The following is a 27364-nucleotide window of genomic DNA, read 5'->3' on the forward strand; positions in this document are numbered from 1 at the left end:
TTTCCAGACAGGGGGAGGGCGGTGCTGCTGCAGGCCCTCCTCCCCTGTCCAGGAAGCCAGGACCTCCCGATTCCTGGCCCAGGTTTGCCCCAGCCTTCTCCTGACCCTGGTGGCCACTACAAGCCCCAAAGCTCCATTTTCAGCCCCAAACCAGCTGTGGATTATGAGAAAATGGAGTGGGATGATCCCCCGATGATGAGCAAAGCATCCATGGGATGCTCTCTGCGTGCCTCGATCCCACATCCCATCCCTGAGGATGCTGCCTGAGTGAGTGCAAGGGGAGAAGACCCCACCGAGATGGGGGTCCCACCCCACCACAATGAGGGGCCCCCCAAGTTGTAACAGAGACCCTATGGGGGGGAAGGAGAGTGATCACAGGAGACTGAATCAAGAAGACGCTTTAATCAGATTTATCAGACAGATCCGGATCTCCAAATAAATAGATTTATCAAAACAGAATAAAACAAGAAACCGGGGATAAATACATGTACCAAAACAACCTGAAAATCCCCCAAAGCTATTTCCAGACAGGGGGAGGGCGGTGCTGCTGCAGGCCCTCCTCCCCACGCTGCAGAAATGGTCCTGTTTGCCCTTTGGGAGATGCCCCTCCTGTGAATACAGCCCAGTAGATATTATGTAGGATATATATAAATATATAGCATAATAACATGCTTAGTAGCGACCTTAGCGCAGTGTTCGGGGGTCTCAGACCCTGTCAGCAGGTGGGTCCTCCCAAAAAACTACGACTTCAAGCGACCTGCAAAGAAGGGGAAAGAATCCTCCCAGCTGAAACAGAGGAGAAAAGACCCAAGATTTTTTCAAGAAATGCCCTTCGGAGGATATTCAGCCAAAAAAAAAACCCAACCCTTTGCAGGTCACAGGGTCTCCAAGAGAAGAAATTAGGATGATTTCTTCTCTCCTTGCAGGTCACCTTTGCGCCGGCGATTGGTAAGAAGCGTGGTCACGTTCTGCTCCTGATGCTCCTCAGAAACGCCGGGTGGAGGATATTCAGCCAAAAAAAACCCAACCCGTTGCAGGTCACAGGGTCTCCAAGAGAAGAAATTAGGATGATTTTTTCTCTCCTTGCAGGTCACCTTTGCGCCGGCGATTGGTAAGAAGCGTGGTCACGTTCTGCTCCTGATGCTCCTCAGAAACGCCGGGGTGTCAGGAACGTGTATCCCCAATCTTCACGTGGCACCAGGTCTCACATCTCTGCTGGCTCTCTTTCCTCCCCTCGTAGCAGGAGAAGACCTTCCTTCCTCCTTCGGTGGCAGGAGACGACGGGCGGCCTCTCGTCCCGCTCTCCCACCGGAGAGAGGCACCTCCACGGCCATGGCTTCAACGTGGTTTTGGTTTGGTTCGTTTGCTGGAGTTTCTGTAATTTACACTAGTGTACCCTTTATTGCTGTGCCAGTCTATTTTAATAATGCAACTTTCTTTTTTTTTTTTTTTCATATATACGTGTATGTGTGTGTATGTGTGTGTGTGTGTGTAGATAAATCAATAGCTACGTTAGGGTGTTTTTTTTCTTTACAAGTTCTTTGTTTCTTTCTCTGGGCTCTCTGTCATCCTCAGGTCTGACGTCTGGGCTCGGAAGATGTTCCAGTGACCTGGATGAGCAGAGGTGGGACACTCGTTAGCAACAACCCCTGGAGTGGGAAAACACAATTCATCCCACAAACAGCACCCTCCAGACTGGAGAGGAAAGATTGAGATGAGATCTGGGGAAGAAGTTCTTTGCTGTGAGAGTGGTGAGGGCCTGGCCCAGGTTGCCCCAAGAAGCTGTGGCTGCCCCATTCCTGGAGGGGTTCAAGGCCAGGTTGGAGGGAGCTTGGAGCAACCTGCTCTGGTGGGAGGTGTCCCTGGGTGGAACTGGGTGGTCTTTAAGGTCCCTTTCCACCCAAACCATTCCATAATTCCATGATTCTATGAGATGATAGAGCAGCTCAGGGTTTGGAGGAGACACGGTGGCCAGTTTGGAGGCAGTTGGCCAGTGTGGAAGTGGCCCCCCCACAACCACGAATGATGTAGCTCCGTGTCCATCCCAGCTCAGGAGCCAAGGAGCACCCAGGGGAGGTGTCAGACAGCAGGTTTGAAAGAAATGCAAAGTGCTTTCTTACAGCCCACAAACTCCAGCTGGGTTGTGTGGAGTCCAGAGGAGGCCCTGGAGATGCTGGGAGGGCTGGAGACCCTCTGCTGGAAGGACAGGCTGAGAGAGTTGGGGGGGTTCAGCCTGGAGAAAAGCTCCGGGGAGACCTTGGAGCCCCTTCCAGTCCCTCAAGGGGCTCCAGGAAAGCTGGGGAGGGGGGGACTCTTGATGAGGGAGAGGAGCCATGGGACGAGGGGGAAGGGGTTTGAGCTGAAAAATGAGAGATTGAGGTGAAATATTGGGAAGAACTTTATTTTGAGGGTGGTGAGAGCCTGGCTCAGGTTGCCCCGAGAAGCTGTGGCTGCCTTATCCCTGGAGGGGTTCAAGGGCAGGTTGGAGGGGGCTTGGAGCAACCTGGTCTGGTGGGAGGTGTCCCTGCCCTGGGTAATGAGGTTGGAACTCAATGATCCTTAGGGTCCCTTCCAATTCCAACCATTCTATGATTCTATGACACATGAGGACCATGCTGGGATGGAGATGGGGACAAAGGTCTATCCACAACACCGGCCACGACCAGAGCAGCTCATCAGCAGCCCCATGGTCTGGTCCTAGATTCTGCCATCGTTTAATTAAAATGGTATTTGAGGTCAAGAGGAGCCCTATATACCTCCTGCAATGCAATTAACAGCACATTCAGCAGCATAGAATCATAGAATCGTTTTGGTTGGAAGAATGAGGTTGGAACTCAATGATCCTTAGGGTCCCTTCCAATTCCAACCATTCTATGATTCTATGACACATGAGGACCATGCTGGGATGGAGATGGGGACAAAGGTCTATCCACAACACCGGCCACGACCAGAGCAGCTCATCAGCAGCCCCATGGTCTGGTCCTAGATTCTGCCATCGTTTAATTAAAATGGTATTTGAGGTCAAGAGGAGCCCTATATACCTCCTGCAATGCAATTAACAGCACATTCAGCAGCATAGAATCATAGAATCGTTTTGGTTGGAAGGGATCATCAAGTCCAACGTTTCCAACGCTTTCCCTGAAAACCACTCGCATGCTCTGAAAAGAAAAGGAGCTCAGTCTGAAACAGGGATAAATCCCTCCCTCTGCCTCCTCAAAGGAGGCTTTAAGGTGAGTGGTTTGGGCACATCCTTCCCAGTTTGTCTGGGATTCGGGCTGACTCCCTGCCTCTTGGTGGAAAGAAGCATTTTCCTTGTCTTCTGACTCATCATCAGAAAGGCAAAATCGACGTTTCGTGGGCCATGGATACGTGGGTACGATTCTCTCCCCACTTCTGTCAGCCCCATTTTTTGGAGGCGGGTTGCTCAAAACCCCTACATTCATACTCGTTTTGCTGCTGCTGCCCCAGCCTTGGCTCTTCATGCAGGGCTTTGCGACCTACAGCGGGGGAAGATCCTGCTGCAGAAGGAGAAGAACCCCCCTTAGATCCTCCACCACAGCCTCACCGGTGGGCTGCAGGCACCCTGCAATGCACATGCATCAGTGGGAGCTGGGGAAACACCCCAAAAACCAGCACAGAGTGTCCCCATTCCTCTCCTGGCTCCCCCCAAAAAACACCAGCATCCCTGGAGGTGCAGGAGGTGCTTTCCCTCTAGGTGGTTGCTTCCTCCGTAATCCCAGCAAGGATTATGCAGCCCTAATGTCGTCATCCCCAGGGGGGGCATATTTTCTGGCTGAATTAATCCCCTGTTGTGAAGAAATCACCGGCCAACACTTTCCTAGTGCTTGCGGCAACGGCAGACACCAGCATCCCCAGAGGTGCAGAAGGTGCTTTCCCTCTAGGTGGTTGCTTCCCCCGTAATCCCAGCAAGGATTATGCAGCCCTAATGTCGTCATCCCCAGGGGGGGCATATTTTCTGGCTGAATTAATCCCCTGTTGTGAAGAAATCACCGGCCAACACTTTCCTAGTGCTTGCGGCAACGGCAGAGGGATGGTTTCACAACAGGGTTATTTGTCAGGGGGGGAAACTGAGGCAAGAAGCAACGGGCACGTGCCAGAGACCCCCCCCCGCCATGGGGTCACGAAGCCCAAACATGGGAGTGGGGACTTGGAAAAAAATCTTCCAAGGTTCGTTCAGTCAAGAGATGTCGTCTGGAACGGATGAGGAGGTGAAAAACAACTCTCCACCCTCCCCAGGGCACTGGTTGTGCTGGTATGCACTGGGCAGCAGCACCGTTCCCAGTCGACCCCATGACCTGTGGGTGCTGGAGGATCCGGGAAGGGGCTCCCATCCCAACCTACCCCCTTAAACTCCAACCCAGCCCCGGCGAAGAGGCAGCCAGAGGGAAATAACACGGCAGCTTCAGAGGCACTCTCGGCATGTGCGCTGGCATTCCTGCTTTTTGTAACATTTACGCACATCCAAGAAGATTAAGGATGATTTTTTTTTTTTCTTTTTAATATTTCAAGAGTTTATCTTTTTTTCAAATGCCTTGCATCATTTTTGGGGTTGGTTTTTTTTATTTTCTCCCACCCCCACCCGCCCGCCCTCCCTGTGTAACGCCAGATGGATTAGATATAAAAATCAAACAGTTTTACAGGCTTTTGGAGAGACAAAGCCTTTGGATTTCACAAGCCTGCATCCACTTTTAGAAAGCTGGCTGCCCTTTCCGATACCATAAAGTGAAAATGTGACTGCTCACCAGGAGCGTTGCGTATCTTGTGTGAAGACAGGTCGGCCCCGACCCGGCTCCGTTTGCACAAGCTTCTCCCCACGGCTCAGCTCCCCACACCACGGAGGGATTTAGGGAATGGTCAGCAAACTATGGGGCCAGGGAGGCTGTTTGGGGCAGATTCAGCAGGAGGAGAGGGGAAACGAGCTATTGTTGTTTTATTTTTCTCTCCCTACCTTCATTCGTCCTGGTGATCAGCCTGAAGTTCTGTGCTTCTTGCTTGAATTCTTGTTTGCTGATCTTTTTGGTCTGTATCAGATGAAATATTCCTGCAGAGGGAAACACAGAGCATCAGACTCTGTGACGTTCAGTTGAAGGCTCGGAGGGGTTTGGATGCACAACTTGCTGTCCCCTCCTGAGATGCAGAAGGGACACGGGCTGCTCTGGATGCCCTGGGGTCCTGGTTTGGTGAGGGACCTGCTGCCGAAAGCTGGTGGGAGTTTGGGAACTGGCCAAGGACCAGGAGAAATCTCATTTGAAATGATAAAGGAGAACACGGCCGGGACAACAGCACAAAACAGGTGAAAGAATGAGATTTTGTTACTCTGGAAAGCATCTCATACTGGAGGACCTCTCATCTTCCCCAAAAGCATAAGAGAAATTAAGGTGAGATCAGTAGGATCCCCTCCCCTCTCTCTCTTGCTCTTGACCATCTATCTTCCCCGACCACAGAGGCCCCTCCATCCTCAGATGCTTTCCTTTCCTGGAAGCAGCCAAGGGACCAAAGTTTTCCATCTCTCTGCCCCCGGCCCTGAAACTCCTCCAGGACAGAAAGAAAAAAAAAACAACAGAAACCACGAATGACCTCAGCAGAGATTGATATTTCTGTCGGTGCCAGCACCGTCCCGTTAGCGGAGGTGCCTGACTCAGACACTTGACCCAAGACAACCAGAACCTGCATTTAGCAACGGAAGCGACCTTTCTGCAGGATTAAGGGGTTGTGATATTCATATTTTTGCCTGCGAAGCGTGACAAACCAGGCAGATATGCCTGGCACATCCTTCCCCACCTCTCACCCAGGCTCCTCCTGCGTCCGGCCGTTCGCCACCGGCAGACGTGAAAGGCAACGTGGTCCCCCCCTTTATTTGGTTAAGAGACTTTCCCTGATTCCCAGCAGCAATTACACATAAAAAGAGTATGTAACGAACGGGAACCGGTTAGCAATCCATATAAACGAGATGTTATGGACTGTGGAAAACTAATACAGGAAGTCGAAGACATCCGGAGAAATATGTGGATATTTGGACTATTAATAATTCCTTTAAGTGGGTCAGGAAAAGAAGCCCTACCAGTAACAAAAGAAGATACAGGGATGGAGATAATAAAACTGTTAATGACGCAAGGAAAGCACAAGTGTTCAATAAATCCTCCTGGTCTATACTTAGAAAGGAGCAGAAGGGTGTGCTTATAGTCCCCCCGGCTGATGAAGCACTTTCCAGTACATTAGTAACCAAGAGGATATTTTAAACAAGAGCTACAAGAGATAAACATCTTTTAATCAACCGACCTAGATAATGTTCACCCAAAAGCCTTGGGAGAGCCGGCGGAGACCTTTGGCCCCAGGGATGGTGGTTTCTGACAGATGCCAGGAGCTGGGGAGCAGGGGAGGAATGCAGACGGTGCTCCAGCAGGCACGAGGAGAGCACGAGGCGGCGCAAGATAAGAATAGCCCACCAGGCCTGCTGTCCACCAGAGAGGAAATATGGGATGGAGCCGGGAGAAGATGACGCCGTTTCGCGGCGAGCAGATCCCAGCCACCAGGCAGGACCGTTCTCTGCGACGTTTAGGATGAGATGGAGGGAGGTGGTGGGGCTGTTGAGCACTTAGCACTTTTCTTGGTGCTTCAAAGGGGGCTCGTAAGAAAGATGGGGACAGACTTTTTAGAACTGGACAAGGGGTGATGGCTTTAAGCTAAAATACCTAAAGGGGGCCTACAGGAGAGATGTGAGGGACTCTTGATGAGGAAGGGGAGCCCTAGGAGGGGGAAGGTTTGACCCTGAAAGAGGGGAGATGGAGCTGAGATGTGGGGAAGAACTTCTTTGGTGGGAGGGTGGTGAGAGCCTGGCCCAGGTTGCCCCGAGAAGCTGTGGTTGCCCCATCCCTGGAGGGGTTCAAGGGCAGGCTGGATGGGGTTTGGAGCAACCTGGTCTGGTGGGAGGTGTCCCTGCCCAAGGCAGGGGGTTGGAATGAGATGGGCTTTAAGGTCCCTTCTAACCCAAACCATTCTGTGATTCTATGAAAACACTGGCCCAGGTTGCTCACAGAGGTGGGAGATGCCCCATCCCTGAAAACATTCCAGGCCAGGTTGGATGGGGCTTTGAGCAACCTGGTCTGGTGGGAGATGTCCCTGCCCATCTCAGGGGGTTGGAACGAGATGGGCTTTAAGGTCCCTTCCAACCCAAACCTTTCTATGATTCTATGCTTTAGGCACTGCCTCAAGACCAAAAAATGATCAGAGTCCAGTAGAGCACAAGGAATGAATTGAGGACCAGCCCCATCTCCAAGGGAACAACTCATCTTTCCTAATTTTGGAGACATAAGCTCTTCCATAGAGCTGTTTTGCCTATCCCAGAATGGATGGACAGGACATATCTTCACCGCTTCTCATTGCTGACTCCATGGACAACCAACATGACTCTGGACCAAAAAATGAGCAGAGTCCAGTAGAGCACATCCCAGAATGGATGGATGAGACATATCTTCACCGCTTCTCTCTGCTGACTCCATGGACAACCAACATGACTCTTTAAACACGGTGCTTAATGTTGGGCTGAGGAGTGAAGTGATTCTCATTCAAGAAACTGATCTCAATACTTGCTAAATCATCTGCAAAACAAAGCTTCAGCTTTGACAGAGACAGGTACAGGGGTGCACATCGGGGTATGAGACCCATCCCAGCAGGATGGGACCCAGTAGGACATTTGACCAGACCCTGTTTTCGTCTCTGAACTTCAAGTAAGACACAGAGTCCAGAGCAGAGCTATGGGGAGGACCAAAGGACCAGAAATTTCTAACATCAAGAAAAGACTGAAAAAACTCAACTGCTTAAACTGTGTAAGAGAGGACAGAGGCAGGACCTGATGGCACCTTCAGAGGAAAGCAGCCTGCTCTTCACACCTGTGGTGGAGAGGGCAAGAAGACATGAGCTTGAGCCGCCGAGAGGCTACACATTGGGAATAGTCTTCCTTTAGGAAGGGGTTTGTAGCTCTTGAAGAGATAACATGGGCTGTCAAGTCTCCACGGCAGGAATCTTCAAGTAGATGCCAGGAGAGCATGAAGACGGCTGGTCCAGACCCTGCAAGCCCCCTCCAACCCAGATGTGAGGGTACATCAGCATGATGGAACACTGGGGATCGCTGAAGGTCCCAGAGTCGCAGGTTTTTGGGACAATAAGGAATATTTTGGTCAATGTCCAATCGACGGCCTGGCAGGGTAAATGTGGGAAAGAGGTCCTTGGAGCAACCATACCTCCAAGTACAGCCCAGGCCTCCAACAAGGCAGGATGAAGGGCAGGAGTCAACAATCGAGCCTCCAAACCGTGCTGGTCTCTCTCTCTTCCTTTGTTGTCCTCACTCCCCATGATAATTCCTGCTCTAAAACACCAGCCAGTCACATTTCAAAGTGAAGGGCAGGAGTCAAAGTCAACAATCGAGCCTCCAAACCGCACTGGTCTCTCTCTCTTCCTTCATTGTCCTCACTCCCCATGATAATTCCTGCTCTAAAACACCAGCCAGTCACATTTCAAAACTTGAGAGATATTCGGACCCCTAAAAACGTGGGGAAGCCCCCTCTGCTACTCATCTGGGAGCTGGTGGTGCACCACCAGCAAGCTGGCTAAAGCTTTCAGCTGGGGGTTGGCACTGGTTTCTCCTCCCAACTCCTGCCTTGTGGAGGAAACCATCCCAGCACAGAAATAGATGAGGCCACGTAGGTATCGTAAGCCCATACAAAGGCAGATGGATGGGTTCCAGGTGTGACTTGCAGCCTCTTTTCTCCACACTCGCTGCTCTGTTGGTAGAGTGATGGACCATGGAGAGGTGGAATCCATATGTGACTGAGCTCATGCTCTTTCCCAACAGTAACACTTTGCTCTGCCAAGCAAAAGAGCTGTGTTGGCCTCGGGGACAAGGGCCTCCCCTGTCCTTGGCTGGCAGGGCTCGGGAGCTCTGTGCAGACGTGAAGCTCTTGGCCTCAGAAGGTGGCGAGAAGGTTTGGGTGGCGACCTCTGCCAAGGAGTGAGGAGAGGAAATGGTGGGGCCCAGACAGTGCAGGCTCAGAGCTGTCCTCCAGCTACAAGGTGCCATTGTGAAGGAGGCTTTGCCGAGGCAGGGGGGAGGACGGGGAGAGGGGCACCGTGGAGGATGGAGGATGGCAGGGGGAGGATGGAAACATGGTGGCAGCCACAGCTTCATCTCTGGAGTTCATTTCTCCAGCTACCATCTACATGTCCCCACCCTCAGCAGCTGCTAAGAGCGAGCCCCAGGAGGACTGAGGTCTCCTTAGGGAGAGAGGTGAGACATGAAAAGATCCAGGAGTCCAGCATATCTGCCTAGACATGTCCAGAAGATACCCAGCTACACAGGATGAGGGTCACCATATCCATACTGGGGTGCGACCAACCTCAAATGCTCAAGGCAAAAGTTTTTGCCAGGGGTAGAGTATGTCCAACAGAAACTCAGGGTTGGGGCACTGCAATGCTTTCCTGGGCCCAAGAGAAAAGATAACACAAATATCTACTGGACCAAGTGTCTCCAGTAGACATAGGCTCCTCTGGTCCATAAGAGTGTTCTAAAGCTAAAGGTACAGGGACAGAACAAGAGATTGGTGTCGTTTGATGGTGTATTCACTGTGCTTTGACCTCTGGAGGACACCCCAACAGAACCATCCAAATCCACCCATCCAAAAAGCAGGCTGGGGGACAATTCATCCCCTCTGCGTGCACCTTCACAGCAGCTCTGCAAGCCTTGCTCCCAGTGATGGGTGGACTTGGGGGGGTGGAAAGAGCAAAAGCAAAAATAGGGAATGACCAGAACAATTGTTTGCTTTGTTTTCTATGTGCATTTGGCACAGAATGGGCAGGTTTGGAGGAGCAGCCCCATGGCCCTTGCTTTGTTTGCCCACGTGCTGTGCCTCCAGACGGTACTGCAGCTTGTGGAGAGGGTACACTGGGGCCAAAAGTGGTTTCCAGCCTCTGGTCTGCATAAAACTGCAGCAAAAGAGCCCGAAAGAGGGAGTTAGAAAAGCCAGCCTGCTGTCAGCAGGTTTCGACTCACTACACAAGGTCTGGAGCACCACTAGAAAAGCCTGAAAAATTGAACAAAGCTTGGAAAGCACCAGGTTTCCACACACACCTCCTCCGTTGCTGGCTGGTTTCCTTCCAGGACTCACCTTTAATCAGCTTCCAGTTGTAGATTTCCACCTCTTCCGCTGGCTCCTTCTCGATCGCGATCGTCCTGAGGATCTCCTTGGAGGTCTCCGAGCTCGGTGGCACAAACATGTACACCAGGACGCGGTTGGGGTTCTTGCCACACCGGGTGGTGACTATTTCATCAGTGGGTTTGACTCTGGTTTCTGGGCAAAAACGAGGACAGAATTCATTAAACAGGGGCAGGAAGGAGGTTGGAGGATGTCACCTCAGCATCTGAGTTGAGGGAAAGTCATCTCGTTGGCTTTGATGCCACGCGATGACCTTGGCTCCCAGGGTTTGACCCTCAGTGCCTCAGCAGCAAAGGGAGATGTCGATAAAGAATTTGTGGATCTGCTCATCCCATTATCACAGAATCACAGAATCTTCTAGGTTGGAAGGGACCTTCAAGATCATCTTGTCCAACCGTCAACCTAACTGACAAAAATAGACACCCACACAACAAACAAGGAGCATCATCACTAAACCATACCTCCCAGCACTACATCAACCTGTCTTTTGAACACCTCCAGGGATGGTGCCTCAACCACCTCCCTGGGCAGCCCATTCCAATGGCTGAGAACCCTTTCAGTGAAAAAATTTTTCCTAATATCCAGCCTGAACCTCCCCTGGGGCAACTTGAGGCCATTTCCTCTTGTCCTGTCGCCTGTGACTTGAGAGAAGAGACCGACCCCCATCTCTCTACACCCTCCTTTCAGGTAGTTGTAGAGAGCAAGAAGGTCTCCCCTCAGCCTCCTCTTCTCCAGGCTGAATAACCCCAGTTCCCTCAGCCTCTCCTCATAAGGCTTATTCTCCAGACCCCCCCCTTATTTTCCATTCCCCTTCATTTCGGCCGCCTCTACGCCAGCAGGGATGGGGAAGGGGGGCTTTTCTCCACCTGGATGCCCCGTACCTGCCGGAGGGACCTTGGTCCTACCCCAGGTTGGATTCCCCACTTCGTATTTCGTTCCCGCTGCCGTCCCGGAGGAGCGAACGTCAGCGAAGTGAAGGGATGAGCCCACAGCACAGGAGCCAACGCCGTGGCCGGGCTGCCTGGGCAGCGTGCCCAGCTCAGCCCCACGGGTGGGCTCAACCCCAACCCTAGACCCCTCCCCACATGGGGTACGACAGCGGGGAGACCCCTACCAGGGACATCGGTGGGACCCTACGTGACTTTTTCAACGTCCCCGGTGAGGGAGAGCTGCTAATTTTTTTTTTTAATTTTTAGCGTATCTGGAGTAATTAAGAATCCCCCACGGTTTTGGAAGGAGATTTATTGCCTTTGGTTGTGGTCCTTGGAACGCAGAGGAGCCCAGCTCTGCTGAATTTAGCCTTGTTCTCCCCGTCATTTTGGATGCTGAAGCTTTTTACACTACTCGAAAGAAAGTTTGGCTATAAATAGACGCGCGGGGTTTATTTTAGTAGGACAGTTATTTTAGGCCTGATCCTGCTCTCCCCCGTGCTCTCTGGGGTGGTCCTGAGCTACTCTTCTTGGAGAGGGGACGGGACTCCCAATTTAAAGGGTTGCAAAGCTGGGATTTTTCAGCAACAAGAAGACAAACGTTCAGCTCTGCAGGCTCAGCGTGATGCGAAGGGGGGGACAATCCCAGCCCAACCACCCTCACCCCTGCCACCGCGGGGTCCAGGTGCAGGAAAACCTCCATCCCAGACCATTAAACTTCACCTACTCCAGGGCTGCTCTTCACATCGATGGAGGCAGCCCCACCTTCACACAACGGGGAAGGAACCACATGTCCTCACAGGTACAACAGGTATTTAACAACCTTGGAGCTTCACCCTGGAGCCACTCCACGGCCAACAGTGTTGGGGAAGAGGAGCAGGGACTCAAGAACCCCGTCCACCAGCTCTGTCCCCAGCAGCTGTGATGGTTTCCCCATCCCACCAACGCATCACAGCCATCCCCCTTCAATCAGGGTCCCTTTTTGCAAATAGGAATGGCTCAGCGTTTCTCTCCAAGCCTCCTGGAAGAGGAGGACAGTCATGGAAAGTGCCTGGAAAAAAGAAGATGGGCAAAACCTCCGTTGCAGTGAAACAGAGGACAAGCATGTAGCTTGGCTGAGCAACGTGTGTGTGTGTGTGCGCGATCGCTATCTGTGAGTACTGGAAAGCAAGAAGAAACTCATTTTGGCTAGGTCAGAGCGTCTAACTGGAAATAAATGAAGACTGAGCAGCAGACAAGAGATCCCAGCAGAGAGAGTTGTAGACTTTAAACCAGAAAGACCCGCTCTAATGAGAATGCAAGACTGGAAGGGCTCTGCTCAGTCATCACATCCCATTCCCACCAGGCACCACGTCATAAATCCTGCTCATAAACATATCAGAAACCTTATTAAAACAAGCTGAGCTTCTGCCCTTCGCTCCCCCGGGGAGGCCATCCCAGAACCTCCCTACTCAGAGGCTGGAAAAGCTTGAAAATCTCAGCTGATATTATTTTGCAGCCTGTTTGCCCCCACTCTTAAATGTGGTGATGCCCCTTGCTTCTACTCCCTGGTGAGATCCACCCCCCCCAGAACCATCTTGAAGATGCATATCAGAGGAGATCACCCAGAAACTGCTGCATCTGCTGTCAGGCTCAGAGACTCAGGTATCTTTAGCCTCTCAAGGGAAGCAGTGGGTGGTCCATCCTCTAAACATCTACTGCTGAATGATAGCACAGGGAGAAAACAATCTCCAGTGGGAACAGGAGAAGATCTCATGCCCCATCACATCTTTGCCAGGTCCTTGGTTTAAGGTAAACAACTTTCCAAAGACCAAGAAGCAGCTGAGAGACCCAAAACTCCTCGAACATGAAAGAAAAAGAGGGATCCTCTCTACCACGTCCCAGTCCCAGCACCAGCCCAGTTCTACCTGGCCCACCCCAATAACTGTGGCTCTAAACCTCCCCTTTCTTGGACGGGGACCTCAACTCAAATTCAAACAAACCATGAGTGCCACAGATAACCCTGCACCTGGGAAGTGTCCTCCTAATCTCAAACCTACGATTCAGCTGCCACAATTTAACCCTATGGCTTCTTGGCCCAGCTGGAGGTTTGGAGAACAGACTGTACCCTCTCCCCAGAAAGCATCTTCCACCTTTCTGAAGACTCTTAGAAATTCCCTCCTCAGGCATCTTTCTCCAGACTGCACCCACCCAACAGACGCAACCTTTTGGGATCGGTGCAGCTTCCTCACCTTGGCCCTCCAAGACAGGCCAACCCTTACATCAGTCCTTGCCCTGCTGAAGTCACTTGGTGTGAATTCAGGTCATAGAATCATAGAATGGTTTCAGTTGGAAGGAACCTTAAAGATAATCTCGTTCCTACCCCTCTGCCCTGGGCAGGGACACCTCCCACCAGACCAGGTTGCTCCAAGCCCCCTCCAACCTGCCCTTGAACCCCTCCAGGGATGCAGAAGCCACAGCTTCTTGGGGCAACCTGGGCCAGGCTCTCACCGTCCTCACAGCAAACAAGTTCTTCCCCACATCTCACCTCAATCTCCCCTCTTTCAGTGTCAAACCCTTCCCCTTTGTCCTATGGCTCCCCTCAGCAGGAGTCCCAGCTTTCCTGGAGCCCCTTTTGAGGGACTGGAAGGGGCTCCAAGGTCTCCCTGGAGCCTTCTCCAAGCTGAACCTCCCCAACTCTCTCAGCCTGTTTTCATAGTAGAGGTGCTCCAGCCCTCTGATCTTCTTTGTGGCCTGGTCACCCATGATGTGAACACCTAGACATCTGCTCTGGGCTTTAAACCAAAGCTAAAAGAAGGAACTGGAAGGCAGCTGCAGGAGCAGGTGGGATCTCACCTACCTGGACATATTTTACAGCATTTTCCATCTACTTTCTCTGGATAGTCACATGGATACTCTTTGGGGCATGTGATCTTCTGGCAGTCCTGGACACCATCCCTGCAAGTGCAGAGTATGCAGGGCAGGAGGCCGTAGAGCCGGAAGACAGGGTGCCACACTTCCCCGTGGGAGTAGGTCTTTCCATTGTAAACACAAGCTGGAGGAGAGAGAGAAAAAAGTTGCTGATGGAGATAAATCATCCTCCTCCTCTTCGTATACCCAAGGCTTGGTGGAGCTCAACACATTTCACCATCTCAGAAATGGGTGGTCCTTGCTGTCTTGAGGAGCATGGTCCTCTGGCAGCACATCCAGCACCAATGAACACTGGGATATTGCAGCCACCCCACCCAGGAGGTGACATGAGGCAGGGGATCACGGTCCAGGAGATGGAGGCTACTGAGGTCAACCACCCTGGTGGAGACAAGTGGAAAGTGTGGGCAGGACCTCACCTGCCTCCAAGCTTCTGCAAGCCCAGGGTCTCTCCGAGGCTGTCACATGCATGAAGCACAGTGAAGAGTGCCACCTGCTGACTCCTCCATGAAAATTTTTGGAGGTCCCAAAATTTCCTCCAGGGCTTCATCTTCAAGGACTGGAAAGAGCTCTTCTGGAGACACAGTGGTGGGAGAGCCCCCAAGAGGAGAAGGGACCTGTCTTTCCCCCTTTGGCTCCATGGAGTTGCCTCCTCATCTCACTTTCCTACTCTCTACTCTGGGAGAAAGACCACAGCACTGGGACAGACCCAACATGTGGTGGGGAGGTGCAAGGAGGAACATCCTGTCCCTCTGCGGCACAGTCCTGGAAGGACCATGTGGAGTCTTCCAGCAAAGCACCTCCCTTCCCAAGCCCCAGATCTCCAAAACACCCCAAGGAACAATTCCAACTGTTTTTGGGAAGTGGTAGATTCATGCAGTCAAGAGGCTGTGGGACACCAGGGCTGAGGTAGATGGATGAGGAGTGGGAGGTGGGACTCGGTGGTGGAAAACTGGCCCTTCCATCCCTTACCTTTCTTGTGCTTCTCTTTCAAGACGATCTTCACAGTGGTGCCACCTCCTCCTTTGGGCTTGAAGCTCCTGGGAATGAACTCCAGGGAAGAACTGAGAACAGTGGACATGGTGGCTCCAGGTGGCTTCCTGCCCATTGCTTCTCCCAAACACTGGTCTTGCGAGTGCCTCTGTGAGCAGTCAGAGAAAAGAAGGGGACTCAGACCCTGGCAGTTGGGTTGTTCTTGCTCCAAAACATGCTGGAAAAAGCCATGCACACCTTCCATCAGGAATGGAAGGTCCATAGGGATGAGCAACGACCCAGGTGCCTGCAACCACCCAAGGGTTGCTGAGCAGTTTGTGTCAATGCCCCACACTGGTGTCCTCCCTCTGCTGCAGGTGAGTCACCCTCATTGGGGCATCACCCTTCTCATCCCACACTCAACCCAATGCCCTCAGGTGAGGTCCTACATCCCCAACATGGGCAGGGAAATGGGCTAGTCTGTTTTAGATGCCTGCTGGGAAACTGAGGACCAGCATCCGTGCAACCCAACCAGAATCAGAGAGGTAGGACATGCCGTGTCCTACACTCTCACCTGGCTGGCACCAGGAGGGTTGGTGGTGGAGCCACCAGCCAGCAAGACTGAAATCCCAAGAACATCCCGGTCTTCCAAGAGCAAACTGCTGGGACATGACACGCAGCACAAAGGGTCTCCTTGTGTCTATTTTGGAGGTTTTATAGGTGGTGGAGGTGTGACGCTGGCATTTCACCCAGCAGTATGAAAAAGGGCAGGGCCAGGAGCTGTAAGTGACCTAATCCCACAGACCTGGCATGGGCTGCCCAGCTCTGAAATGTCACCATGAATCCACCCTCAGCAGCCAAGGAGTCACTTTTTCCTTGCTGGGGCTGCCGATACAAACAGCCTGGGAAAGCATGCTGGTGGCCAGCTCCACCACTGACTGCTCTGTGGGAGCTACTACTGAGAGGCAGGACACCACTGAGCCCAAGGTGGAGAGGATACACCATCTCCTGAAGCAAAAGCCCCCAAAGAGAGATTTGGCCCATTTGACTCTATGGGGAAGGGTCATATCTGGCTGTTGGTCACCTCTGAGTCTGCTCTGACCTTGTTCCTCAGCTGGTTTAACCTATTGGCCAACCTCAGCCAGATTGGCCAAGAAGAAGGAGAAGTACCCAAGGTTTCCAGTTCCTGCACGTCTTTTGCTCTTCCAAAGACATCAGAGATGCTTCACAGGAAGAGGACAGGAGTCTTTCCCTGGTGGTCTGAGGTCTCAGCCTGTGCTGATGGCCCTCCCCTAGAAACAACACCAAGCCATGATTCATCTGCAAACCAGGTGTCTGTGGTTCTCCTCTCCAAGGAACCAACTACCTCCTAGAGCTGCTATTGGACATTTCCTTGCAGAAGACTATGGTGAAGGACAACTGGCTTTCTTTGAGCTGTCTAATGGGGCTGTGCTAGAAGCAATATTCTGAGTTTTAAAATGCAAATGTCACGTACAACACCTCTGTTTAACTGCAGGGGTTCCTCCTCCGTGGACTTCTCAAATGAGCCATCTGCAAGGGAAAAAAACATTGTCCTGTGAAATGCTGCAGGGCTGGATGAGGATTTTCTCTTTGGGGCCCAACTGACTAAAAGGAGTTCTCTTCAGGGTGCTGGTCCACTTGTGAGGTCTGGAGAGAAATGAGCTCTTTGGAGCCATAGCCCCAAACCCCTTTTATCCCCACTGACTACTAATGAGAGCTCAGCTCCAAGGAAGACATGGCTTTGTGGCTTCTGAAGTTAGGTGGCATGAAAACACCCCAGAAGTAGATTATCAGGTGAGGGGGATGATCTGGCATTAAAAGAAATCCAAAGACACTTCTCTACTGAGTTAATGACATGCCCCATCTGCACCAAAGAAAACTAGGAGAGAGGAACACAAAGTGCAGAAGGAGAGAGTTGGGAGGAGGCACCTAGAGGAGGTCATTCTGTGTCCATGGCCAGGAGACCACCATGGCCTTCCATCTTCATAAATATTTCTCGTATTAAAGAGTCATTTTATGCTGTGACTTCATTGTCAGCAAGGTGTGAACCTGCCCGTTCACTCCTGGGTCTGTCTCATTTGGAGACATAGAGTTTGATTCTCTCCTCACCCTCCCAGGTGTGAGTCAGGGGAAACAGCAGCAAATTCAAGAGTTTCTCCCCCATGGAGAGCTGTGGGAGTGAGACTCCACCATGCCTTACTGGGGTGGAAAGGAGAAGGGTTCCCTGACTGTCCTGGAAACTTCTCTGAAGCAATAGCAACATGTACAATCTTTACATGGTCCATACAACCATCTCCATCCTGGTGGCTGAGTGGTCTGGAGGACTCCACCCTCCACGCAGGTCACATCTCTTGCATGATTGCACCAGTGCTTGGGCAAAGAGCTCAGCTTTGGCCACCATACGTGCTACATGGAGGCAGGACACAGCTAAATGTGGGAGGGGAAGCATCCAAGAGAGAAACGGAACCCTCATCTTTTGTTTCCTGGTGCAACCAAGACAGAGCAAGTGGCCTCATTTACAGCACAGGCTTCCAAAATCCTGCAGAAGTGTCTTGCAATGGCTCCTACCAGCTGGTGGCAACTGGCTGGGGTCTCCCAGCCCTCACTCAGGAGCAGCTCCTGGGCCCCTCATTACCTTTGCAGACCTGGCAGCAGGAATCTGGCACAGTTAGGGGAGAGGAGCACAACAGCTCTGGGCAGGTCATCAAGCCACAGTAAATCTGGCCTTCCTGGGAGACAGGAGAAAAGAAAAAAAAGCCTTTTCAGTGTTATCAAGGTCTGGACAGGGGTGTGTGTCACCCGTGTCGGGGTGCCAAAGCTTCAAATTGCAGATCTAGCACCAATCAAAAGCCCCCCAGTGCTCCATCCCCAGATATCACCAATCATCTACCACTGATGAAAGCTGAAAATCTGCCCTTGCCATACTCTCCATCTTGCACAGTGGGTGGTGTCCACCAATTGCCAGTCCACGTTCTCTCAGCCATGGTTAGGACTACCAGATCTGAAATTGCCACCACACACCTGTAAACTCCTCACGACACCCACCAACAACCTTCGTTGACATCTCCCAGCCCAAGGGCCTGGAGGAAAGGTGGAAAGGGGAACCCCCACCCAGGTCCAGGCCACAGCTCTGTCCTCCCTCTGTCTCAGGTTATTCGATAACACCAGAACCAGGCACACAAAGACAATGGGTCGAGAGCCGTGGATGGACGTCCAAGCATAGACCTTCTTCCACTGGCTTGGTGGTTAGTTTGGTAAATATCATTGGTAGCGTTCGAGCTGAAAACCATGGGCCAAGGCCAGTCTTGACCTCGGTGCATCCCAGTCCCATGTCAGTCAATGGATTTGCACCCATTTGCTGCAGGATTAAGGTTTTGCTGCTTTAAAGAAGGGTAAAAAGGATGTTCAGCAGCCCAGCAGTGGCCAGACCTCAACAGCATGGTCCTCTTCTCCATGGAGCAGTTTCTTCTGGGGTATCCATAAACTCTCAGTCAACTGAAACCGAGAGGTTAACCAAAGATTTCCTTAGAAAACTGAACCACAGCAGCTTCTTCTACCATCAGGAAGCCAAACCACTGTGAGTGCAAGGAATGTGAAGAAGAAGAAGAAAGTTTGGTAAATGAGAGGATCTGGAGGAGGCTGCTGAAAACCAAACCCTGCTCTCTGCTTCAGGGACCTAAGGATCAAGTGAGGTGCTTCTGCCCCTCTGCTCTGCTCTGCTCTGGGAAGAACCCACCTGAAGTACTGCATCCAGCTCTGGAGTTCCCAGCACAGGAAGGACACAGACCTTTTGGAGTGGGTCCAGAAGAGGGCCACAAAGTCCAGCCCTGGAGTTCTCAGTACAAGAAGGACATGGATTTGTTGGAATGAGTCCAGTGGAGGGCCACAAAGATGCTCAGAGGGCTGGAGTAGCTCTCAAATGAAGACAGGCTGAGAGTTGGGGGTTCAGCCTGGAAGGTTAAGCCTAGAGAAGAAAAGGCTCCGGGGAGACCTTATACTGGCCTTCCAGTCCCTAAAGGGGTTCTAGGAAAGCTGGGGAGGTACTCTTGGTGAGGGAGGGGAGCCCTAGGAGGAGGGGAAAGGGTTTGACCCTGAAAGAGGGGAGATGGAGATGAGATGTGGGGAAGAACTTGTTTGGTGGGAGGGTGGTGAGAGCCTGGCCCAGGTTGCCCTGAGAAGCTGTGGCTGCCCCATCCCTGGAGGGGTTCAAGGGCAGGTTGGAGGGGGCTTGGAGCAACCTGGGCTGGTGGGAGGTGTCCCTGCCCAGGACAGGGAGTTGAAACTCGATAAGCTTTAAGGTTCCTTCCAATTCTAACCACTCTGTGATTCTATGACCTCCACGGAGTCCAGATCCTTTCTCCTTCTGACCAGCAGCTCATGGCGAAGACCTGCCTCAGGCAGGAAAGAGCAAATGTCATAAAAAGCAGGATTTATCCCGGAGGCGCTGGTCCCGGGGCAGTTTTCAAAGAGGTTCAGACCAGCTGTTCACGCAGCTGTTCTAGCAGCTGACAACATCAGACACAGCCCGGCCAGACCCAGCCTCTGCAAAGCTCCACAGCCACCCTTTTATTTTCCCCTTCGTATCCAAGGGCATTATCCCACCGAATAAACAGAGCCTGAGCAAGAGCCAGTCCCTCCGAGAGGCTCCTGGGGATGGTGGCAGGTGAGATAGGAAAGCAAGGCCAGGTGGACACGTACAGCTGGATTTGAGGGCTCCTTCCTGGTGTTTCTCCCCAACCTGGTGGGCTGGCAGCCAGTTGGGGTCCGTAAGAGAAGCCCCAGCCTCAAAAGCTGTATAATCTCTATATTTAAGCTATTCCTCTTGCCACCTAACTCCAAGCCACCTGGCTCTGAGACATGGTCTCTTTTCTCAAGTCACAGGTGACAGGACAAGAGGAAATGGCCTCAAGTTGCACCAGGGGAGGGTCAGGCTGGATTTTGGGAAAAAAATTTTCACTGAAAGAGTCATCAGCCATTGGAATGGGCTGCCCAGGGAGGCGGTTGAGGCACCATCCCTGGAGGTGTTCAAAAGATGGGTTGATGAAGTGCTGGGAGGTATGGTTTAGTGATGATGCTCCTTGTTTGTTGTGTGGGTGTCTTTTTTTTGACGGTTGGACAAGATGATCTTTAAGGTCCCTTCCAACCTAGAAGATTCTGTGATTCTGTGATTCTATGGACAAGCACCAAAGGCTCAGACCATCGATCCTGGTATCACAGATGCCAGGATCAATGCACAGATCACATCAGCCATCAGCTGATGGCAACCACCATATGCGTGCCCATGGCACAAGACAGGGAGGTGGTTTGGGCTCTCACCCGTTTTTATTTCCTAGCCAAGCTTAGTCCAATCATTTGCTACAAGCAAAGAACAGACCAGAGGAGCCTGGTCCCATCCAAGGTCTCCGTATGATGGAAGGTGAAAGCCACGTCTGCAACCCTCTTCTTTTTTATGCCAAAGACTGCTGCTGGTATGAGCAGTTCCTCACAACTTCAAAGTCCAAGCTTGGTACTTTCAATCCCCCTTCCTCGCTCCCTCTCAAGGAGGAGGAGCTGCTCCATTTATCTCCCAACACTCAGCTCCTGGCACACACGGCTCCACGTTCCACACACTTTCCCCATTGCCGCTGGCCCAGTTGCCTCATGTCTCCCAAAAGAAGTGTCAGGACTTGGGTTTTGATGGGTTTTTGCAGGATCCCAGCCCGTGGGAGGGACCTGGGCAGAGTGGAGCCAAGCCCTGTCTCAGGGCATTACTGGAGGCTCACGGAGATGGAACATTCCTCCAGTGCTGGCAACGGGTGGTGGATGGGCAATCCATCAAGGGGATGCATGTTGAGGACCACACAGCATCCTGGCCGCTGCTGCAGACCTCAGGTAGGGCTGCCAAGACCATCAAGGAGTCACAAAATCACAGAATGATAGGGCTTGGAAGGGACCTCTGGAGATCATCTAGTCCAAACCCCTGCCAAAGCAGGTCCACCCAGAGCAGGTCCCACAGGAACGTGTCCAGGTGGGGTTTGAATGTCTCCAGAGAAGCGACTCCACACCTTCTCTGGGCAGCCTGTTCCAGGGCTTTGCCAACCTCAAAGTGAAGAAGTTCCTCCTCGTGTTTAGATGAGGCTTCTTATGTTCAAGTTTGTGCTCATTTCCTCTTGTCCTGTCACGGGGCACCACTGAAAAAAGCCTGGCTCCATCCTCCTGACACCAACCCTTCAAGGATTTAGAGGTGTTGATCAGATCCCCCCTCAGTCTTCTCTTCTCCAGACTAAAAAAACCCAAGTCCCTCAGCCTTTCCTCGTAAGAGAGATGTTCTAGTCCCTTAATCATCTTTGTAGCCCTAGATGGGCATGCAACGATCCTGCAAAGGTCACTGCAACAGCGTGAAAGGCAGATGCTTACTGCAAATGCTTTTTGTAGACAGCCTGGAAAGCACATGCACAGCCCTTCTCCAGGGCACCAGCTCCACACACACTGGCCCAGGGGGCTGGTGAACACACTTCAGGAGCTTCCAGATGAGACCAGCTCCTGGTGCTCAAGGACATCTCAGCCCTGGGTTCAGCTTCCACTTAAATCCAAGCAAGGGGGAAGAAGATACCAGTACCTAAAGGGGGTCCAGAAAAGCTGAGGAGAGACTCCTGATGAGGGAGAGGAACCCTAGGAGGAGGGGGAAGGGTTTGACACTGAAAGAGAGGAGATGGAGATGAGATATGGGGAAGAACTTCTTTGGTGTGAGGGTGGTGAGAGCCTAGCCCAGGTTGCCCCGAGAAGCTGTGGCTGCACCATCCCTGGAGGGGTTCAAGGCCAGGTTGGAGGGGGCTTGGAGCAACCTGGTCTGGTGGGAGGTGTCCCTGCCCATGGCAGGGGGTAGGAACTGGATGATCTTGAAGGTACCTTCCAACCCAAACCATTCTGTGATTCTATGATTCCAAGATCCCCAGGTGCCTGCCCATTGCCATCTCTGACTGCTACGGTTCCACTGCTCCTGTCTCTCTGCTCTCATGTCCTGGCTGCATCGGGGGTGAGCTCCAGCCATTAGAGGCAGGAGCTGGCATAAGCCTGGAGGCACCATGAGACACAGTGACCCAGCAGTGTTTGGGAGCCACCAAATCCTTTCTGGAGCTCAATCTCACCAGCTCAACACCAGCTTCGATGTCCCAGGAACTTCTGAAGCCCAAGAGCTGGCACCTCATGTCCTTGTTGCCTTGCTTTGCCCCAAGCACATGGGTAAAAAGGCTCTTGGTTGTCCTCTCTTGCCAACCATCTGCCATACGATGCCTCAGAGGGGCAGGTGGGACAGCTGGATGCTGTGGGGACAGCACTTGTCCTTCAGCAGGCAAATGCTCGATGAGGACAGGGCTGTCCCCCTGCCCACCCCAAGAAGCCCCAGTAGGGTCCAGAACTGGCCTGTGGGATCTCCAGTGAATATCCCACCCCTGGAACAGCTTGTTTGTGCTGTTCCCACCAGGGAGGAGATGCAGGTGAGTGTCTTGTGCTCCAACCCCAGGGCCCAGTGGACATTTGCAGCCCACCCTGCTCAGGGTCAAGGCCAGATAAGGCACCTGGCTGAGGGGGGAGCACCAAGTTCTGTGGTGGTCCTTGGTCACTGGTCAAGGAGGACCCAGAACCTCTTCAGAAGAAGCTCAATCTCCTGCACTGATAACCTGATCCTGATGATAAACCATCCCACCATAAGCTGGTACCACCAAATGGTTCTCATGAGGTTTTTGACCTGGTGGGACACTGTTGGGGTGCAGAAGTAGATCCCAAGCCCTCCCCACCTCCCATGGGCTCTCAGGTAGCTTACGGAGCAGCTGCACTGCACACACTGGTTCGGCTGGCGGCTGGGAAAGAGCTCGTTGGTGGTGAACATCTCGCCTTGCTGGTAGGTCGTCCCATTGTACTGGCAGGACTTGACGGGTGCCCGGAGGCCAGAAGGGGAATGTGGCTCTGGAAAAGAAGATGAGAAAGCAACTGGGCTGAGAATCTGCCCTTGCCTGGCCCCAATATAGCCTGGATGCTCAGCAGATTCCCCACCAGCCCAACCCAAAAGGACAAGGAGAACTTTACACACCATGGTTATCAGAAAGAAGTGGCCGGAGCATTGAGTGGCCAAAAGCTTTTGGAGAACGAGGCTGCCCTGACTGCACTGACCTCAGCACAGAGTAGTGGAGTCTCCTTCTCTGGAGACATTCAACCCCTACCTGGGACGTGTTCCTGTCCAACCTGCTCTGGGTGACCCTGCTTTGCCAAGGGATTGGACTGGATTATCTCCAAAGGTCCTTTCCAACCCCTACCATTCTGTGATTCTGTGAAAACCTGGAAGTCTGATCTTCCAAGACCTTGGTCCCTGCCATGCCAGAGTGGTGGCAAAGCTAGAAGAAAAAAACAACACTGGCAATTTGGGAAATTAGAGAAAAAAAATAGAAAAAAAACCACTATTTTTAATTTTTAGCCAATTACCCATGGGAGAAGCCCTTTTTGCCTGACTCCATCTGATGTTGAAAGTCATTACACCCAAAGGAGGGAAAAAATCAAGGATTTTGTTTAAATTCTTCAAAATTATTCTTTTTCCTCTACCCAACACATTGTGCTGGCAAATGATTTGAATAAAGTATCAGCTTCTGCTTTTTCCTCGAACTGAGAACTGACATTTTGTCTGTCCCTACAAAGGACAGGATGTTCTGAGGATGAAGGGGATGTTGGAGACAGCGGTCTCTTAGAGACCACTTGTCCATCTAAGTGATATTTTTGGGGGGAAAAAGCAACATGAGCAGCCCCATTGCTGCCATGACACCATGAGCAGGGCCAGACCCAGCATCGCTACGTTGCTCCAAGCATGAGCGTTCAAGTGGCTGCAGTTGAGGTACGCCCTGCAGGACCACGGCCACCTTGTCATCTCCTCCCCACGGGATGTCCACCTACCAAGACACCTCGGGCAGCACTGCTGGGGGTCCGTGATGGGGCTGGCACACTGCAGAGCTGGGCACTGGATCCTGTAGCACCTGATGTTGGTGTTCTGGGGAGATACAGAGAGAAAGATGGTTCATTCAGCTACATGATCACCCTTGCATGAGGAAGAAGGTGGTGGATGATGGCCACATTATCACAGCAGATTGTGCTGGTGTAGCTCACCCAGCCAAGGACATCTCATTGAGCAACCTGGTCTAGCGGGAGGTGTCCCTGCCCATGGCAGTGGGGTTGGAACTTGATGACTCCTTAAGGTCCCTTCCAACCCGAACCATTCTATGATTCTATGATCTCCATCCCCAGCTAAAATCCATCCAGCTCATGGTCCGTCTCTCATCATCAAAGATCATTTGTGATCTCACAGCCACCTCCACCCACACCACTGAGACATCTCCTTCACAAGGTCAACCCAACAGGTTGTCCCTGGGGCACATGGGGCTTTTTCAAAAGGAAAGAGATTAACCCATTGTTCCTAGGGGCCGGACAGGGCTTCCCTGGTCAAATTAGACACCAGAACTTAAAAGCTGAGATGCCCCACCATAGCAGCATCCCCACCACCTCCCATGGAACCTTGTGGGGGACATGCCTCAGAGCAGCTGCAGCGGATGCAGTACATCAGCCCCTGTGGCTCCAGGTAGGGGTGCCAGCTCTCGCCCGGGCTGTACTTCTTGCCGTTGAAGTCGCAGAACATATCCGGCCCTGAAAGTCAACCAGGAGAAGCTACGTGAGAGAAACGGATGGTCCTTGGGAGAGCTCTCCTCCCTCCGTGATGAGAAGAGCAAGGACAGGTTGGATGGGGCTCTGAGAAACCTGGGCTGGTGGGAGGTGGCCCTGCCCATGGGTTAGAACTAGATGATCTTCAAGGTCCCTTCTAACCCAAACCACGAAGCTTGATGTCTTCGTGCTGTCCCCCATGAGCAGCTAATAGCCGCATCCCATCCACCAAACCCCAACTGAATACATTCCCCCAAACCCATTTTTTTGCCATGATTTGTTATTTTTTTAGCCTGGGATCCATCTGACCAACTGGCAACTCTTCTGTGCAAGCTGGACTCCCTTTGCCGGCAAGGAACAGAATGGGTGGGTTTGAGGCATAAATTAGAGTTTTCTCTCTCAAATACATCAGTAGAAATGCTCACTTTAAGATGGACAGGTGATTTCAGGGTGATGCTATGGGCTGTGAGTGGTAGAGGGGATAGGAGAACCTGAATTTAGGAGACATTTTCACTCTTACCCAAAACAAAGAGGAAATAAATGATATTTTGGGGTAGAAACACATTCTTAGTTCCCTTAAGAGCTTCAGCTCATTCTGTCAAGGACCCCTGGACAAGAGCTATCAGTACACAGGCAGTTGAACATCAGGAGCACCCTGAGGAGCAGGACTGTGGTGGCTTGCTCTGTCCCACCAGGCTCAGCCCCTTGGCTTTACTGAGCTTGACATGGCATTATCCTGTCTGGAGTTGGGTTGAACCATGCTCTTCATTTATGGGGCTGTCCATGGGGACAGCAAGTCCACCTCATCCTTTTTTTGCACACAAATGCACAAAAGCATGTATTTTTCTCCTCCCTGATCCTATCATCCTGAGAAGAGCCAGTTTCCAGCTGTGCTCCTGAACTGGAGGTGTCTGTCCCACAAACGATCCAACCATGACCACATCAGCATGGGTTTAACCTTGCCGTGGCACAGGAAGATGGATGAGATGGTGCCCAACATGACTGGTGAAGGAAATCCCCTTTGGAGATCTCCTCTCTCCCGGGATTTTAGCAGGTCCCTAGCAACCCCCTCCATCTCCAAGCCCTTGGTTACACACCAATATTTTGGCAGGACAAGGCCAGCCTGTGGCAAGACCTGTGGGACAAACCATGGCCATAATCATCACCAACAACCACAGGGCTTTGGCCAGAAAGCCCAGCTCAGTCATCCTTAATGTTCACATCAAAAAGCATCGCCTGGTCCTGCAGGACTGAGCTCCAACCCTGGTTGGACCTGCAGGAACCCGGACCCCGTAACTCCCACCACAGCCCAGTGGCTGCTTCTGCTCTCTCATGGTGTGTCCCCCTAAGCCCCAAACAGCCAGAGGGACACGTCAGGGCTTAAGTTCTTTCATGAACAAGCACACGTCTGCCCTTGTGTGTTATTAGTGGTTTCAGCGCTTACGGCCCCACTAAAAACCGACGGTGATTTAAAAGGTTATGTCATCGAGGGGGTTTGAGGGGGTTTGGGCGATTACGTTGCACGAAGGCAGCGGAGACATTTACGCTCCCTGCAGCATTTATGGGTCTTTTAAAAACTTGTGGTGCCCTGGGGATGTGGGGAGAGGGTTGTTTTTTGAGGCATGGTGCCCACCATGTGGTCAGGCAAGTTAGTGTGTGCTGACCCCACTACGTGGCTGGAAGAACTCCTTGATGAATAGCAGTGGACTCCAGAGGGTCCCCAGAATGAGTTTGGTGGTGTTCACCACCCCAATGATGCTAAAAGCCATCCCATGCTCCACTCTGTCACCTGGGGCAAAGCAGTGGTCTAGAGAGCCCAACCAGCACTGTCCTACCTTGCCAAAGCTGAAGATGCCACCTGCTTAATGTGTTTCTCCCACCAATCAGGCAAAACTCATTGTGGGGTGTCATCCCTCCTCCAGGTTCTGAACATCCTCAGGATGAACCCAAGTGATGCTCTACCACGACTGGTCCCTGTGGCCATCAGGAAGGGCAGCCCTACAGGTCTATGATAGTCCCTGTGGGTCCCTTCCAACCCAAGCCATTACAGATCTGCCATCAGCCCTGAGCTCCTCATTGAGTTGATGGCTTCAAGCACATAATTCTCCGAGTTCTACCTGGTGGCCACCAACTACCTAGTCCAAGCACAGTGCTGTGGGGCCAGTGTTGCATCTGCAGAGATGGAGATGCGCAATGATTTTTGGGTGGATGCTGTCACAGGGACAGGCAGTTTCCTTCCTTTCCCCTACTCTGGTCTTTACATTGTCCCCACAGCTTGCTCCAAACCTCTTGACAAGTCAGCAAGCCCTGGCCACGCATGATATGAGCTTACAACAAACCATGCAAGAACGTGGAACACTTGGCTGGAAACTGCAGAAACCCAGGAGAAAGAGGGGCGTGGTGGCCGATCTCATCCTGGGCTGCATCAAAAGATGCGTTGCCAGCAGGTCCAGAGAGGGGATTCTGCCACTTTACTCTGCTCTGGTGAGACCTCACCTGGAGTATTGTGTGCAGGTCTGGAGCCCTCAATATAAGATGGACATGGACCTGATGGAGAGGGTCCAGAGGAGGGCCACAAGGATGATCAGGGGGATGGGGCACCTCTGCTACGAGGACAGGCTGAGGGAG

At 52.1% G+C, this 27364-nt stretch overlaps 1 protein-coding gene across 1 annotated transcript; it reads right to left on the reverse strand.

The window, feature by feature from the left end:
- Positions 1 to 1050: 1050 nt before the first annotated feature.
- Positions 1051 to 24054, reverse strand: CHRDL2 (chordin-like 2). Its single transcript, XM_014961552.1, has 9 exons — positions 23978 to 24054; positions 22860 to 23002; positions 17694 to 17787; positions 16533 to 16588; positions 15038 to 15206; positions 13998 to 14192; positions 10182 to 10364; positions 4970 to 5062; positions 1051 to 1610 (listed from the first exon to the last, which is right to left on the reverse strand). Exons 2-9 carry the CDS (start codon positions 22923 to 22925, stop codon positions 1531 to 1533), a joined length of 936 nt encoding a protein of 311 aa, XP_014817038.1. The 5' UTR covers positions 22926 to 23002; positions 23978 to 24054; the 3' UTR covers positions 1051 to 1530.
- Positions 24055 to 27364: the final 3310 nt, after the last annotated feature.

Source organism: Calidris pugnax, unplaced genomic scaffold (genome assembly GCF_001431845.1).
Source record: "Calidris pugnax isolate Ruff unplaced genomic scaffold, ASM143184v1 scaffold636, whole genome shotgun sequence".
NCBI classification, from domain to species: Eukaryota; Metazoa; Chordata; class Aves; order Charadriiformes; family Scolopacidae; genus Calidris; species Calidris pugnax.

Bases quoted from the DNA above. Each gene is read 5' to 3' on its own strand.
- CHRDL2 (XM_014961552.1), bottom strand. From the start codon at position 22,925: ATGTTCACCACCAACGAGCTCTTTCCCAGCCGCCAGCCGAACCAGTGT. The intron at 17,788-22,859 runs GTAAGCTACCTG...CCTGTCTCCCAG, and splicing joins GTGTGCAGTGCAGCTGCTCC to GAAGGCCAGATTTACTGTGG. The intron at 15,207-16,532 runs GTACGTGACATT...GACTGCTCACAG, and splicing joins TGCAGTTAAACAGAGGTGTT to AGGCACTCGCAAGACCAGTG.